This window comes from Mytilus galloprovincialis, chromosome 3 (assembly GCF_965363235.1).
Source record: "Mytilus galloprovincialis chromosome 3, xbMytGall1.hap1.1, whole genome shotgun sequence".
NCBI lineage: Eukaryota > Metazoa > Mollusca > Bivalvia > Mytilida > Mytilidae > Mytilus > Mytilus galloprovincialis.
The window spans coordinates 25,763,088-25,780,381 of record NC_134840.1 but is presented as its reverse complement, the minus strand read 5'-3'; the positions used below and the strand labels follow the sequence as shown (position 1 = coordinate 25,780,381).

Here is a 17,294-nt window from a genome sequence, read left to right as displayed (position 1 = left end):
GACTATAATTCATTGTTTATTGTTTGCTTAAAATCCAGTGGCAAATATTTCATGAATATTTAGGTCAAAAATAGTATATTTTTTTCAAATTGATACCCAGAAAGAGAATCAGATCTTTTATTTAGGCAGTCAAAATGATTATTTGCCTATCCAAGACTTGAAGCTCATAATTGCTTGTTGCTTTTATCAAATATTTTAATTGAGAGTATAGCAAATCTGGTTTCTGTTTCAAGTGTTTGTTTGTCTATCTTGAGTTTATTTGTTTTCCACTCATGACAATTTATATCTGGTACATTATATGGTTTCTCATTTATTGTTCAAGGTTGTATGTGACTTAAATGTATTTATCAGTTACTGGTACATTATTATTATTTTTTTGATAATTGTAAATCAAAAATCTAAAATGTAGGGGTAAAAATGAAACAAAAAAATAAAAAAAGTAAGTAAAATTAGGTGATTAGAGATGTGCAATAATTGCCACACTGCTTTTGTTATAGACTAAAGAACTCTTATCCAATGAGTATTCAGAAATGTACTTACGGTCTGCATTTGTTTGCACCTAAGTCAGGAACCTGTTGTTCAGTGGTTGCCGTTTGTTGATGTGGTTCTAGTTTCTTGTATAAATATGATAATTATATAGATTAGACTGTTGGTTTTCCTGTTGGATTGTTTTACACTAGTCATTTGGAGACCCTTTATAGCTTGCTGCTCCATGTTGAAGGCTGTATGTTGTATTTGACATACAAATTTTTACTTTTTCCACATAATGACTTGGATAGAGAGCTGTCTCCTTGGCACTCATACCACATCTTCTTTCTATCAAATATTCATAAATGTACTTGAGGATTCAGTAATCATTGACCATGTCAACTCAATTGTAAAACAATCAGAACACTTTTGGTTTTTAAGTGATTTACAACTTATTCCATAATTTTTCATTTCAATGAAAATGTTTATGTCATGCTTTGGAACCTTAATCTTTATTAATTCAATTTAGATAATTTAAGTATACAAAATTTTTTATTAAAATTAAAATGTTATAATTACATCTTTAATGAATCTCTTGAAAAATGCTCAATATTTTTGAGTAGAGTAGAATTTTAAGACACCAATTAGTATGGATTGAAAAACTAACTAAGAATTAAATACTTAACAATATGTTTACTAGTTTATCTCTTTTATTCTACAGAATGTATAAAAAATCACATGATTTGTTCTTGTTTTTTCAGGGAACTCAGAATCCTGTAAATTATTAGTCACTGCAGGAGCTGATGTTAATTCTACAGATAAAGATGGTCTTACAGGTAAGATTTCAAACAGAATTATAGACAAGGGTTACAAATAATTATAACAGGATTACTTTTATTTGAATGTACTTTTTCAATCAATAGAAAAAATAGTTAATAGTCCCTGTGAGGAAAAGTGCATATTGTATGTCCCTCTTTCCATGTGAAAGTCTATCAGCTATTTGTATATGTTGTCCTCTTAAAGAATTTACATAGAATGCCTTTTTTATGCCTGCACCACTAGACAAATAATAGAGTAAAACTGTGAACAGCAAAAATAATGTGCAAGATTAGTCAAAATGATTAAAAAAAAATAAGTGGACTTTAATAGCTTTTAATAACAATTTTTTATTACTCATCTTTATGTTCTTGTCAAAAATTATAGTACAAATGTACTGGAAGAAAGAGAGAAATAGTACACAGATAATTAAGTAACAGAACTATATATAATGTAACATAATAATGATTTCAGCTCTTCATTGTGCCGCCTCTCGAGGACATTCAGATTGTGTTGATAAATTAAAGAAACTTGGTGCTGAAGTTAATGTGGCTGATACTAATGGGTGTACAGCTTTGTTTTATGCCATAACTCTTGGAAATAAAGAATGTACAAGACTTTTATTGAAATATGGTGCAGATCCAAATCACAAAGACACTCGAGGGAGGACGTAAGTCAAACAAATATATATATATAATTTGATGATGATTTGGAGACAACATAACATCAGAATTTTAGGCAATTTTTTCATGTCTTATAATATCTTTCAACTACAGGTTATGTTGTTTATTACCTTTTGAAAGTTTCAAGATTGAAATGAAAGACGAAGGGTTTGCTGATTAAGTCAGTAGCTTTATTATGGTTAAGGGGCTCTCAGGTATAAATCAGGGTTTTTTCAAATATAGGATTTCGCTATAAACAAACTTTATCCAATACTTAATAGAAAAAGAAAAAAAATATGGGGTCACCATTCATATAAGCTCACAATCTGCCTTCGAAAAAAGCAGGCATTTTTGTTAAAGTACTTTTTTTCTGTTGAACTAATAGGAGAAAAAAAAGGTAAAATCAAAATTTTACCATAGTTTAGTTTAAGTACAGTTTATTTGAAAAAAATAATAAAATTTATAGAACACCAATGAGTTAAAAAAAGTTATTTCAATTTTGATGCCCAAAAAATGGCATTATTCACCAAAGGGAGATAATTTGGAGCCTCTTAAACATTTTAAAAGTCATCTGGGGCCAAACAAAATTTATTTTTTTTGGTTGATTTTTGTACCATATCAAAAAGTAACAACTAATAGTGTAATAAATAAAATTTATAATGAATAAAAAAATGTTTCAATTTTTGTTGATTTTTTTTGTACCCTTGAGCCTCCTTAAATGATAGACTTCATATATGCAGTGTTCACATGTTTTTGCTTTTTTTTTTAGGCCTACACATTGTGCTGCAATAAAGGGTTGCCTAGAAACAGTTAAAATGTTAGATAAAAGTAAAGCTGACCTCTGGCATCCTAGTTTCCGTGGTGATTGTCCTATCCATGAAGCTGCACAGGGAGGACATTGTGGTAAGAACTAGCAGTATGATGATACGTCTGTTATGTAGTGGTGTCAGAACTCCACACTCCCTATGTCACTAGGATGCAGATTTCTTCAGAAATAGTTTTATTTGATAAAATGACACTTGAATGAAATTTAGTAGGACCTGTTATATATTTTCCTAAAAGTTTTTATTTTACAATAGTGTTTGTTGACTTTTTCTACCTAGTATCAAAATAATTATTATTTCAAAAAGCTTGAAAACCGTGTTTGAACCTGGGCAACAAAACATTAAAAGGTATAACGCAACGCTGTGGGAAAACTGGCAGAAACAGTAGCGTATTTCACATGGCTTTTAAAGCAAAAGATTAGTTATGTTTAAACAATTTATCTGCAGAAATATTTCACTAATATATGTACATTCAGATTCAGTGCTGTAGAATTTTTTTTTACTCTGATTAGATTTATAAACTCAAAGGAATATATATTTACTATACTGCAAATTACTGTATATTTACAGTCATCTTAAGATCCAAAACTATTAGGAAAAAAACTTAGAATACTAAGTTGGATTTCCTAACAGAAAAAAGCTCTGAGATATTTGTCTTTTCTTATATTATATATTACAAAGATAAAAGCTTATACATGTATTGCATAAACTCTATTCAGAAAGACATTACAATGTTAACAATTTTTCAATTTATTATTATATATCAAATTAGTTTATGGTCAAGGGGAGATAATTGGGGGAAAAATATGTTTTTATGTGAGATGTGAGACAATTTTAAATGAATTTATAAGAATTACTTAATATATTTTATTATGCTTGACAGGATATAATGTAAAATACATTGTATAATCTCATTGAATATAAAGTATCTTAAATGAATAATTTTATTTTATTTAATTGATAGAATTATCTCTCTTTTATGCATTAAAGTAATCTTGTAGGGGGGTTGTTATTTTTGTAGATGTGGTGAAATATTTATTAAAGTGGAAGAACTCACCAGAAGCTGTTAATATAGCTAATGATGCTGGTCGTACCTGTCTACATATTGCTGCCATAGTCAATAACCTGCAATTATGTAAACTACTGCTGGACAGTGATGCTGATAAAAATGCTCTTATGAAAAATAAGGTAACACTTATAATAGTCAATAACAATAACAAAGCTTGTTAAGTCAATTTTGAATTTAGTTATTATCAACATATGCAGTCTTTTAATTCCATACAGAACAATTTATACCAGTTCTTTTTTTTAATATTCTGTTATCATCTAGATAACGTCATGATAATTTCTTTGATCCTCTTCAAATTTGGATGAAAAACATTTCCACAGTTTACAGCTTAATAGTTGCTATTTTAATTTCAGCAATTGTCTATCAAAATTACAATTCTTTTCAAATAAAGATTCCACTCTGCAAATCATAGAAGAATTTGATTATCATAACATCTGAATTTGGGACCAATTTTAATTTGTGAGGGTTTTTTTGTGGTGAGGGAATTATTATAAACCATAACTATTAAAACAGTTTACTTAAAACAAATATGACAAACCATATTTTTTTTACTAGTCAATGGGTTGTCCAAATTTCTATAATACCTGATAAATTTGCACATCTGTGCAACTTCATTTCTTTTTCAATAATTTGAGGAATTATACATGTTGTCATGTTTTAAAAATTGAAAATAGCTCTTTATAAATTTAGTGTTTCTGGAGTTCTTTTCTTGTTTTTTCCTTCATCAGAAACATCCAAACCTTAAAATATAGATTTTGCTATACATTGTTTCCAGTTCTTTTTAAAGTTTATTTTTATACAAACAGACACACAAGGATGGGGAGACAGAGGTTTGTATGCATGGTCAATATAATGTTGTAATATTTTGTATAAACAGAATTTGATTTTTAATACATATAATAATAATGATTTTTTTTCTGTTTTGATCTTTAACTTCACTCTCTTTTTCTTGTTTTGTTGTTAAACTTTACTGTAGATGTACAAATCTAGTTTATTTTTTGTCTTTTATGCATCAAAAGAGGTGAAAGGGGAGAGGTAATGATCCTAGATTCCAATGTTGTCTTTTCATCAACGCTTAGTTTTAATGGTTAAAAGTTTTTTAGATATCAATTACTTTATTAAAACTACATTTTATTTTATGAAACTTGGCCAGAGTTTTTTTTGTGAATAAAAAACCATCTAGCCCAAAGGAAAAACAGTAAATGGACAATGTCTCAGATTTTGGTAAAATTTTGCATACAATTTTGACTAGTTGAACCATGAATGAAAATTGAAAAAAATAAAATAATGCATGAAAAAAATAAAATAATGCATTTATCTCTTTTATATGTTGATTATATGTTATTCAGGTCTCAGACAGGGTATATACTGTGACATTCCCGGCTTAGAGTTTATATCCCCTGAGCCGAAGGCGAAGGGGATTTAAGCCCTAAGCCGGGAATGTCACAGTATATACCCTTTCTGAGACCTGAATTACACATATATTACGGATTACCCCTGACTTAATGTTATTTTCCAGTGCAGGTATTTGTTGACAACATGTATATTGAAAAACCCAACCTGATATGTTCGGCATACGTGTTTTAAAGCCGAAGTTTACCGATTGTCACCTTATAGTAAATAAATAACAAAAAGCATGGGTATTGAGCACGTGTTTAACATGTACAATCAGATAATTGTTTATTTTAATGACAGATCCATGCGTATTGCGATCTCCGGATTTTTACGAGGAAGGTTACGCTCAGGTCACTATGCATAAGGAAAATATGTCGGCGAATTGCTTCCTGGAAGCAAGCAATTAAAAACAAATAAACTTCTTCTAAATGTGGACAAAATAAAGAATTTTCCTCAGAAAAAAGTATATGTACATAACTTGTATAATGAAAACTATCCATTAGTTATAAAAAACATATGCATGATTTTTTTTTAATTTGAGATTTCTTATGACTTTATGGTGATACCCAACACCTTTACTAAAATTAATTTGGCTCATTGTATATTCATAAAATTTTGACAAAGTATTTACTTTAACTCTCTTACAAAAATATAAAAATTTCAAAAAATTTGAACAAAAAAAAAATCCTTTAAAATTACCAAATCTATCATAATTCATTACTAGAATTAACTCCCTTTGAATATGAAAGGCCTGTTTGAGTTTGTCTTTTTTAGTACTATTTGTGGATAGGTGATATCTTGGAATAATTTCTTAGGATAATGTGGATATTTTATTTATAATAGGAGTTTTATGAGATATTCATTCATAACAGCAATCAGACTACTTTTAACGTCTTTACCTAAAATCTGTTGGAAGATAACTGATTGTTACTTTTGTGATACGGTAAATTTATGTGTTTGAGCTATTATTCAGAACACAGGCCATTCATTAGGATGCGGTACCTTGTACTTTTACCCTCCTATGCTATTGACAAGTACATGTACCGCCTAAATGTAGGAATTTTTATATAAGATATTCATGGAATAAATTGAAAAGTACCACCTAGAAACATGGAAAGTACCAGTCAACATAAAAGATAATGAAACCCCTGAGAATATGCAGATACTCTAAGAGTGTTTCTGTTCCATTGTTTTTTTTGTTAAATTTTCTTTAACTTGGTGCCAATCTGACGAGTTGAGCCCTTTCTTACTTACAAAAAAAAATAATTTAGGGTAAAAATTAAACAAAACTAGATGTGTTGTTATGACACTTATGTCAGGGAGTATAGTGCGTGTGCAGCTAACTGAGAAATTTAATATGTTTTTGTTGCATCATCAGTTTTTTTTATACTTATCTTGGAACACAATAAGTGCAACAAAGGTCTTTTTTAGTAACCAATGTGTTATGTCTTCAACATTGAAAATCATTTTCAACATCATACTTTGAGAAAACAAAACCAAAAATGATGTGCTGTATATTTTCTCCCTTAAAACTTGTGGTTATGTCCTTAATTTTATATAATTTATATAGAAAATACTCTTTTTTTAAGATGAGAGATATAGTCTGAATTTATTGACCAATATTATTAGTTACATAGTGTGCTAGTGACCTAATACGGTATATATGGGGTCAGTAAATTCCATATGGGGTGAGAGCGATGTAACGAATTTATCTTACCGACTATCTTTACATGTGAAATTTAGACTAGTGACCTATCAAAATTTAGCAAGGTTTCAATGCTGTTACCATTAAGAAACTACTTCCATTGATCCTACCAAAAACAGAAGCCAACAAAAACAACTTGTTAGATTTAAATATGTTTTATGAATTTATTTCAATCTTAATCATCAATTTCTTCTTCTGTTGAAACTTTAAGAGTTTTTCTCAGTACCAATTTGTTAATATAAAGGGACGTAACACCACTATTAACCGTGTATGAAATAAGCCCCACCTCCCTTCTTACCTAATATGGAATATAAAGGGATGTAACACCACTTCTAACCGTGTATGAAATATGGCCCGCCTCCTTACTAACCTAATATCAAATATACACTGTCTTCACACGGACGCTTATAACCAATCATATTCCTAGAAATGTATAGGTTAGATAAAATCATATACTGGGTGTTGTACCCTGCTTCATTCTCTATTGGACTGCCCTAAGTCAGGAGTTTGTTCTTCAGTGGTTGCAGTTGGTTTCTGTCTGTCGAATTTTTTTCATAAATTGTTTTCTCATAAATTGATGTTTTTTTCAAATCAATTTGTTTCACAATTTGCCATGTTGGAACCTTTGTTTGTAATCATAACACATCTCCTTATTTTATATTACTCATTAGGATTGATGAAATGTCATTCCACAACATCAAAGTTCAATTCTCTGATATGAAAAAAAAATATTCTTCAAACAGGAATTATACTATCACTGTTTTATTTTGTAAAAGTTTACATGATAAAAATTAAATATTTGAGATTTTGTCCCTATAGTGAGATTTAACAGTGGCAGATCCAGAAATTTTTGTAAGGGGCCCACTGACTGACCTAAGGTGTGGGCCACTCCAGTCATGCTTCAGTAATTCCCTATATATAAATCAACTAAATTTTTCCCACAAAAGGGGTGGCCCAGGCCCCGCAGGGTCCCCCTGGATCTGCCTATCTTTATGTGACCAATATATTCATGCACTGTGTCACATTTTTAACAGAATATTATTTATATTTATTCCAAAGTTGAAATATTCCCAACAAAATCCTGACAAATAATATTTGAGCTGTAGTACCTACATGTCAGTCAACAATCTATTGAGTGGTTTTATAAAACCTCTATTCCATATGTCAATAGACAAATTATCTTTATAGAAGTATTGTAAGGACATAAGAAAATAGCTTTTATGGGCCATACACTTCATTTAAACACCTCAATACATTTACATGTTATTTTGATTCTTCTGTCATTATAAAATTGGCATTGACTTATTTGAATGATGTTTATACTAGATTATGATGGACTGATAAATTTATTTAGAATAAAGAACATTGAAATATTTTGAACTAATTGTCAAGATTTTATCTATAAAATATATAAGTTTCAAGGCTAATTAATCCTTGTTGATGTTTTAGCCCCTGTGTTTTGAATGCACTTGTTTTTTTTTTAATTTTTACAACAATCACTTAAACAAACCATGGTTATATATGTCTAAAATAAAAGATTTGGAGTGGAGCATTTTGTTGCACCCTTGTCTGTGCATGTCTGTTCATCCATTCATCTGTTTCAAATAGGGTTCATGTTTTGTCTGACTAACTCAAAAAGTTTTCAAGATTAAACTTTTATAAATAGACAAAAACAGGAATAAACTGCCAAATGTGGCAGGGGAACTTAAATAAGCAAAAATTGTCAGCAAGACAAGATCAACAAATAAGTCAACATGGGTGAAATGATCTGACACCCCTTATTGAAGTTATTGCCCTTTAATTACGATTTTTTACGATTTTTTGCTTTTTTGGCTATTATCTGAACAACTACAATAATTTGATAAAAAGTTGTATACTGGTAAGCAAAAATGACTAGCAGACAGGATCTGCATTTAAGTCAAACATCGTTGAAATCATCTAACGACCCTTTATTGGAGTTTTTCTATTTGAAGACAGTTTTTAAGATTTTTTTGCATAATATCTGAAAAACTATATAAATTAGGTAGAAACTTAAGTAGCTAAAATGATCAGCATGGCTAGATCAATGAAGAGTTTCCCTGAATCAAGACTTTAATGACTTCAATAATCACATAAATCTAAAGTTTGGAACAGTTTCTAGGAGTGATGGCTTGTTCATTATTAATTATGTATAACCAGTGCTGGTTGAAATTTTATTGAGAAAGTATGGCTCTAGGAACTATATATAAAGTATGGCTCTAGGAACTATATATAATGAAGAACTAGCCTTTTAAATACCTTCACAAGTTTTGACTTTGACAAAATAGATATGCAAGATGAATATTAACCATATCATACTGAGTTTGAAAATAGATGCTGATGAACAAATTTTAATTGAAGTTTATTATAGGCCTTGATTGGCTGGAAATTCAAATAATTTGCAACATGTTTTGTTACTGGTCTCATGCTAACAATAGATGGTCATAATGAACTTTTTCTTCCAAAGCAATTTTTTTTTTGTATTTATGCCACATGATTTGGATTCCTAGCTTGAATAGTTCAGTTTGAAACTTATTTTGTGTTTAGTAATGAAGCAACGTTTTTATAAGGTAACCGATAACATTGGGATTACATTATGGATTAAGCTCATGGTCGGAAGTAATATATGTTATGTTTTTTATGTCCCCATTCTGTGTTGTCTGGCAGATACGTGTCTCATTAGAAATCATACCACATCTACTCAAGTTTATATTGAGGGTTGTCTACAGCAAATAACTTTTCCATTTATGTTAACAGGTGTATATTGATATGATATAGGAGGGGTGAATGTGTACTACTTTAAGTTCTAAGTTATATTGCTAAGTTTGGCAGAGATAAAAGCAACAAGTACATTTGATAAATTGAATAATAAAAAAATCTCTACTTTTTGGAGCAGAATGGAAATTTTGGTTTCCAAGACCATGTGTAATTTAATGAAGATATTAAAATGTGATATGGTCTAATTTATTCATTTGTCTGTTTAAATGAAATAGATTTTATATTAACTTAAATAAATCAATTACATTATCATTTGTCATGTTAAATGCTACTTCAAATTTTGTATTTAATAATTGTTATATTGAAAGCCGGTGAAAAGGTTGATTATAACACACCATATACATTTAACAAGGAACATATAATTAATTCATCTTTAGGTTTAACAAAAGTACCATTGATACCTTCAATTACATTTGTTGAAATGTTACCCCTTCAACCCCGACTTTAGAAAATATTATATACACTTTGAAAGGTGATAGGGTAAACATTTAAGATCATTTTCTCAGTGACCAAATTTTCCTATTCTGATACATAGTATTAATTGTTTACAAATAAATTAAGATGTTATTAAAATATTCTTTATTTTATATCCAATTTCATCGACAATAGATTTGAAAACAGTGATCCAATGTTCTTAAAAGGCTGTTTGTTCCTAGCATTTAAAAGTACGACCTATTATATACCCCATACCTAGATTATCTAAGACATTTCGGTAGACAAACACGTCTTTGTCCCGGATAAAAAATACTCTGTAATTGGTGTCTTTATTGTGACGACCATATCTCAAATTATTTTCGGCAGTAGATCTTGGCAATTGATTTGAAAACACTTGGAAGGTATGTGTATGTATAGTTGAAGATAATTTGATTTACACAAGACAAAAGATCTATTAATTTTGATATATTTTGATGATATAATAAAAGTAACCAGCAGGTTAAAAAAAAAAAGATTAATTAATGGTTATTTCAATAATTAGAGGTGTGCATATTGCTTAGCAAGATTAAAGATATATTCATATATTAATTCTGTAATAGTTTGTTTTTTTTTCTCGAAATTCAACATTTTCATTGCATTTTTATTTTAAAAATATGAAGCTTGATGTTGAAATAAGAAATGACTGGCCTAGTTTGCATTTTGCTAATTAATTGAATTAATTGTGGACAATGGTGATATAAATCTTGGGTGTTGCATGAAATTGATGATAATTTGATATTCTGTATAGTTTTTGTAAACAAATATTGGGTGAATTAGCTTTTTTTTCTGTAATTCTGCTGTTTTTCCACAGAAAAGCTGCAAGCTTAAGAAAAGTTATATAGTTGTGATCATTAGTTCAAACTTTTTTATCTACTCTTCAAAATAAGACTGATGCAGATAATAGGATATCTATCTTCTCATGTTTAACATCAATATTTTATTTTGTTTGTGTTTTTTGTTTGCTTGCACATAACTGATGTATATTAAGTTTTATGATGACTTCATACTGCTAATTTGATGTTAGGTATTTTGTATTACTAATTGATCTCAAGAACATGTTCAAATCTGTGTGAATCTTGTTCAGACTTTTTATCAAATGCATTTTAAAATTTTGATTTACCGGTATACATTTATTTTCTGTAAAGAATTTAAAAGCTCAAATTGAAGTCTAAAGCTTTTTAGTGAAATACGCACAAAAACAAAAGGAAAAAAAAAAGAAAATAGAAGCACTGTCTAGCAGCAATTTATTTAAATGAAGACGTTATAAATGTCATTACATTATTTGATATGAAGATTCATTCTATTTTCAGGACAAATCCTACACACCATATGATGCTGCAATAATTAAAGGCAATAATGAAATCGCTGAATATATAAAATCTAAAGGAGGAGTTACCGGTGGGGATATAGACAATATACTCATAGCTAAAGGCAAAAAGAGGGACACAAAATCTGGTAACTCAAGGAAAAGTCAACCTACTTTAGAAACCACTCCAGAGGAGACGGAGCCAGACGACAATAAAAAAGCTGAGGAAGAAGCTGAAAAGGAAAAAGACGAAGAAGACAAGAAAAAGCAGGACACTGAAGAAGACAAGAAGAAACAAAAATCTGAGGTAGACAAGAAAAAAGACAAAGGAAAAAAGAAAGAAAAGGTTGAAAAAGAAAGAGAAAAGGAAAAATTAGTGATTGTTCCAGTCGGCAAACAGAAAAAGAAAGAGAAAGACGAAAAGGGGAAAGAGGATCAGAAAGAAAGTGAAAAGGAGAAAGCTGAAACAGATCAGGAAGGAAAAGGAGAGAAAAAGGATTTGACTGATGAGGAACTACGAGAACTTCAGGAGAAGATAAAAGCTGGCGAAAGTGAAGTTGATGAAAGAGATATAAAAAGAAAGCCAATAAAGGAAATAGAAGGAAGGAAAACTGAAGGGGAACAACAGAAAAAGGATAACGAGACAAAAGATAAAGACAAGAAAAAAGATTTGACAGAGGAAGAATTAGAGGAAGCAAGAAGAAAAATTCAGGCTGGTCAAGGTGATCTGGACGAGAGAGAAAGAAAACAAAAAGAGGCTGAACAAAAAGAAGCAGAAAAAGAAAAATCACCCAAGAAAGGAGAACAGGAAACAAAAGGAAAGAAAAAAGACTTATCAGATGAAGAATTGAAAGCTTTACAAGAGAAAATAAAAGCAGAACAAGGTGATAACGACGAAAGAGGTAAAAACCAAAAATCAAAGAAGGAAGACAGGGAAAAAAGTGGAAAACAAAAGCCAGATTTAACTGATGCTGAAGTTGCTGCTGTTACTGCAGCTGTTATTGTAGCAACAGAAGAAGACAAGAAAAAATCTGACAGGGATAAAGAGAAGGAAAAATTAAAAACTAAGGAAAAAGATAAGGACAAACAAAAGGGAAAAGATCAGGGTAAAGGGAAGGACAATGTAAAATCTGCAGATCAGGGGAAAGAGAGAAAAAAGGAAACAGATAGAGAAGAACTTGATATTCCGCCACCTTCTACCTCTCCAGATCTACGTGAACCTAAACAAAAAGAAAAATCGAATGTAGATAAAGGTCAGAAGGATAAAAAGAAACAACTTGAGGAAAGTAAAAAGAAACAAATTGAGGAAAATAAAAAGAAACAAATTGAGGAAAGTAAAAGGAAACAAATTGAGGAAAGTAAAAGGAAACAGGAAAGAGACGAAAAGGACAAAAAGAAACTTCGGGATGAAATAGAAAGTGAGGAAAGAAAAAGGAAACAAGAACAAGATCAGAGGAATAAAAAGAGACAAACTGAGGAAAGTGAAAATAATTTAAGTGAAGAATCCGATAGTGAGGATAATAAAAAGAAACAAGCTGATGAACTAGACAGCGAGCAATATAAAAAGAAGCAAGAAAAAGACAAAAGAGTTCATATTGTACCTAAAAGTGCATTTGTAGATTCAGCCACAGCCAGTGAATCTGAAAGGTCTAGACGTGATTCTCCTGTTAAATATAGACAAAGGTCTAGGTCAAGATCTACAGATAACGAAGAGTTTGAATTTCCCGAGGGTGCACACGAAACAACAGAAGCTGCCATTGCTGCAGCTGAAGCTCGTAGGAAAGCTCGTGAACGTTCAAGATCTAGGAGTACTGATAGGGAATCTGATGAAAAACCTGCTGATTTAAGAAGATATTCCAAAGTAGGCACAGATGGTAGAATTCAGCCTGGTCTTTTAGCAGATAAAGATAAAAGGAATAGACGATCAGATGAGAGGGATATACCGTCACCTTTAGATTCAGAAGACGAATTTATTGATGATCCATATTTTGGGCGGAGAGTAAAACCTTATCCAGGATCGGTACGAATAGGGTCAAAGAGACCAGATAATAGGGAACAAGTGTTGAGAGAAAAAGAATTAAGTAGAAAAAGACAGCAAGAAATGTCTCGTTCTTCTCAGAGAATGCCATCTAAAGGTGGAGTAGCCAGAATGTTGCCATTAGGATATTCTAGGTTAGAAACTCCACAAAGACCAATAACTCGAAAATCAAATTCTATACAAGAAAGTGTGAGACGCTATCAGACAGAGAGAACATTTGTACGACAGTTACATCAATTGAAACGTGCACAAATCTATACCGGACCAATGCATGATATTGTGTTGTTCAGTAAGATGATGAATGTTTACAATAACACATCAAACTATGACAATGAATTAGATCTGGATTCACAGGTGCTTGATGATTGGGATGGATACTTGCAGGGTAAGTATTATATACATACACTGTCTACAGCTTGTAAAAAAATTAATCATTCTTAGCATGAAAAAAGTTACGTAAATCATTGCTTCTCACAAAGATAAAGGCAGCACATTTTATCTGCTTAATTACCATGATAGAAGGACAACTATCAAATTTTATTATTTATCTTTTATGAATTGTCTGGTCTGTCTGTTCTAAAGGAAGATATGAAATATTATTTACAACAGAGGATTTTATAATGTATGTTTTGAGACAGCTACTTCTTTCTTGAGTAACAGCACTTCCATTTTCTTTATTTAGAAATTGTTGCATGCATTAAATATAACTATTGTTGAACAACAAGAACCATGGACAAAAATGCAAATTAATTATTTTAATTTCAGAAATGCTACATACAAAGCACTATTTCAAATTTAAATGCAAGTTATATTTTGGAAAAAAACTATTTAGTTGCACCACTTCGGTTTTATGGTTGATTGGTCAATGTTAAGTTTTTATGATTAGGTATGTTTGTCAGATACTTTTAGCAGTAGGTCAACTATAATTGGTGTATAGAATGATGGTAAAGTTTTAGCAGGGTTCATCTGACCTTGACCATAACCTTATTTTTATTGTTCATTGGTTTCCAATATCTTTTTGATCATACTGATTTCTCAGTTAACTATATTTGGTGAATGATTACAAGTGTAATTGTCTGTCTAACTGGATTCAGCTGACCTTGACCTCATTTTCAAGGAACACATCAAATTTCTGATTCTAATTATCTGTAGTAAGAATCTGATAAACTGATAGTTAATTCATTCATAACTTTGGAGGGCATTTTAGTGGGTTCACTGTATCAAAATTAAAAAAAAAAAATCTCCTTATGTAAAATCATATATCTGATCTCCTCTGTTTGTTTTGAATCTTTGACTTTATGATCTGTATTCTGGATTCTTATAAATGTTTGTTTTGTAGATGACCGTAGTACAACTATGACCTGTAGGTCATTTAAGTCGTCTGTTACAGCATATTCTAATTACAATTATTCACAAAGAGGTATCAGTTTGAAGATTGAAGTTTTTCCCTAGAAATCCTTTGTTTATCATTACATTGTAATCCTTACTGTTGAAACATTAACTTTTCTTGTGTTTGTTTTATCATGTTTTCCAACCTTTCCCCCTATGTTTGTACCTTTGTATAAATCCTTATAATTCTTGTCCAAGTGAAAAAGTTAACATACTATGTATATAACATTCTAGACACTGTTTATACATACTAGAGTTTGCACATCTCTTAACTGAATAATTTGATTGTTACAGCTTGATAATAATCATTAGCAGATTTTGGAAAATAACAAGGCATTATAATATAAAGGGGATATGCAGTGGTTTCAAGAATAAATCTTTTGTTTAATTGAATGTAAATGCCCAAAAGTTTCTAATAGTATTATTTGCTATGAAATGAAATAATAATTTTTCTGTATTGTCAATCATTTTTATTTATCTGTAAATTAAAAAACTTTGAATAAGTTCCTTGTAGTATTTTCTGATCCATGGATGTGATTGTACAGTTCTGTTTCATACATTTTATTTCAGATCAATTAAGATTTGTTTCCCATTACTACGAAGATGACAGAACTGGTCTCAGAGATACTGCTAAGGTAATTATATTCACCTAGAGATACTGCTAATTTATTTATATTTACTGGTTTAAGAGATGCTGCTATTTGATTTGTATAGTGACTGGTATGTTATGTGTAATGACTGGTCTCAGAGATATAGCTACAGTTTGTGTATTGACTGGTCTCAGAGACACCACAAGCATGTAATGACTGGTCTCAGAGATATAGCCACAGTTTGTGTATTAACTGGTCTCATAGATACTGTTAATATGTAATGACTGGTCTCAGATATATAGCCACAGTTTGTGTATTAACTGGTCTCATAGATACTGTTAATATGTAATGACTGGTCTCAGAGATATAGCCACAGTTTGTGTATTAACTGGTCTCATAGATACTGATAATATGTAATGACTGGTCTCCAAGATAAAGGTAAAGTTTGTGTATTGACCTTACTCATAGATACCGTATTGTAAGCCACCCGAGAGCGTCCTGTCCTATACTCGGTTGTTTACTTTAATAACACTTAAATACAGTATGTGACTCATGTAGCAACTCTACATTTGTATTAAACTTCCTAAATTACTTGTCAGGTATGGTCTTCGGAATGTTTAATATGTATGTATTGAGCAATCCCTTGTATTCGAGTGTTACTGAGCTAATTTTGTTCCTAACGGCTTTCCATAGTTTTTATGTTTGAACGAGCGTCCCCCAACATCTATTGTTTTCATCAGTGTAAATTCATGTGCTTTTTGTATGTGTCCAAGTTCAATAAAGTAAAGATATCTTTCCAATGTTAACAGTTTTATTTGTTCACTGTTAAAAGTATGTAACATTATAACATCGTAAAACTATATAAATAAACAGTTGCGTTCAAGTGTACTGAATCATAAATCCTTAAATACATATTTGTGGTGTCCGACGTGGTGAGAGATAGCTTACTGTACAAAAGACGGCTAATTAAATATCATTAAACTTCATTATGTTATCCTAATTCTCACCTAAAGGTTATTATTGCTTTATTTGTTTTTCAAGGTTTGAACTTGCCGCCAGCAAAACTTTGGGCTATCTGCCATTGCTGAGTGCTCGCGCGTTTATATACTAAATTGTAATTGTCATGTGACATACTAATCCAATGGAATCTTGTCCTTTCCGGGAAGCCGGAACTATAAAAATTTCAGATAATGAAAAACATAATATACATATCATCTTAAGTTGTCCGAACATTGTCCTTATACATAAAACAAAACTATAGCATCTAAAATATCGATACAGAAGCTTGAAATAAACAATCGGACACCACTGCGCGCGCATTGATTTAGCAGACGATCTGCGTTAGTACATAATAAGTAAATAGCATACAACATAGTTCATTTCAACCATCTAAATATTTACAATATATTTGTGTCCGGCAGGGTATACTTATTAAATATCTTATCTGGGGCATTAAAAATACAATATTAGATCAATTGTCCAGGGGACGAATTGGTATTTAAAGATATAAAAACACATGTTTCTGTCCCCACAAAATGGCAGACGACAAAGTCTCCGTAAATATACAATTGCAGTTGAAGTATTTTCCTATGTATATCAGGCATATTAGACGTTTAAATATGAATATTTGGTTACAAGAAATGATCCTTAATACGGGAATTACATGATATATAACATGAAGAAGGTAAGCCATGAGTAATTAAAGACATTCCCTGCCGTAACACTTGTACAACAAAAAATGTAAACAAATGAAAAATTCATT

The 17,294-nt window shown here is 30.6% G+C and overlaps 1 protein-coding gene across 10 annotated transcripts in view; it reads left to right on the top strand.

Moving 5' to 3' along the window:
• Positions 1–17,294, top strand: part of LOC143067531 (uncharacterized) — a 64,518-nt gene that overhangs the window by 27,606 nt on the left and 19,618 nt on the right. For 8 of the 10 annotated variants that reach the window (XM_076240858.1, XM_076240855.1, XM_076240857.1 and 5 more), the window contains 8 exons: positions 1,230–1,304; positions 1,759–1,954; positions 2,716–2,849; positions 3,792–3,958; positions 4,646–4,669; positions 11,520–13,938; positions 14,893–14,973; positions 15,513–15,577. In XM_076240858.1, coding sequence (XP_076096973.1) covers positions 1,230–1,304; positions 1,759–1,954; positions 2,716–2,849; positions 3,792–3,958; positions 4,646–4,669; positions 11,520–13,938; positions 14,893–14,973; positions 15,513–15,577 — 3,161 coding nt within the window. The remainder of the gene's footprint in view (positions 1–1,229; positions 1,305–1,758; positions 1,955–2,715; positions 2,850–3,791; positions 3,959–4,645; positions 4,670–11,519; positions 13,939–14,892; positions 14,974–15,512; positions 15,578–17,294) is intronic. The other 2 variants (XM_076240856.1, XM_076240859.1) reach the window with 2 other exon arrangements.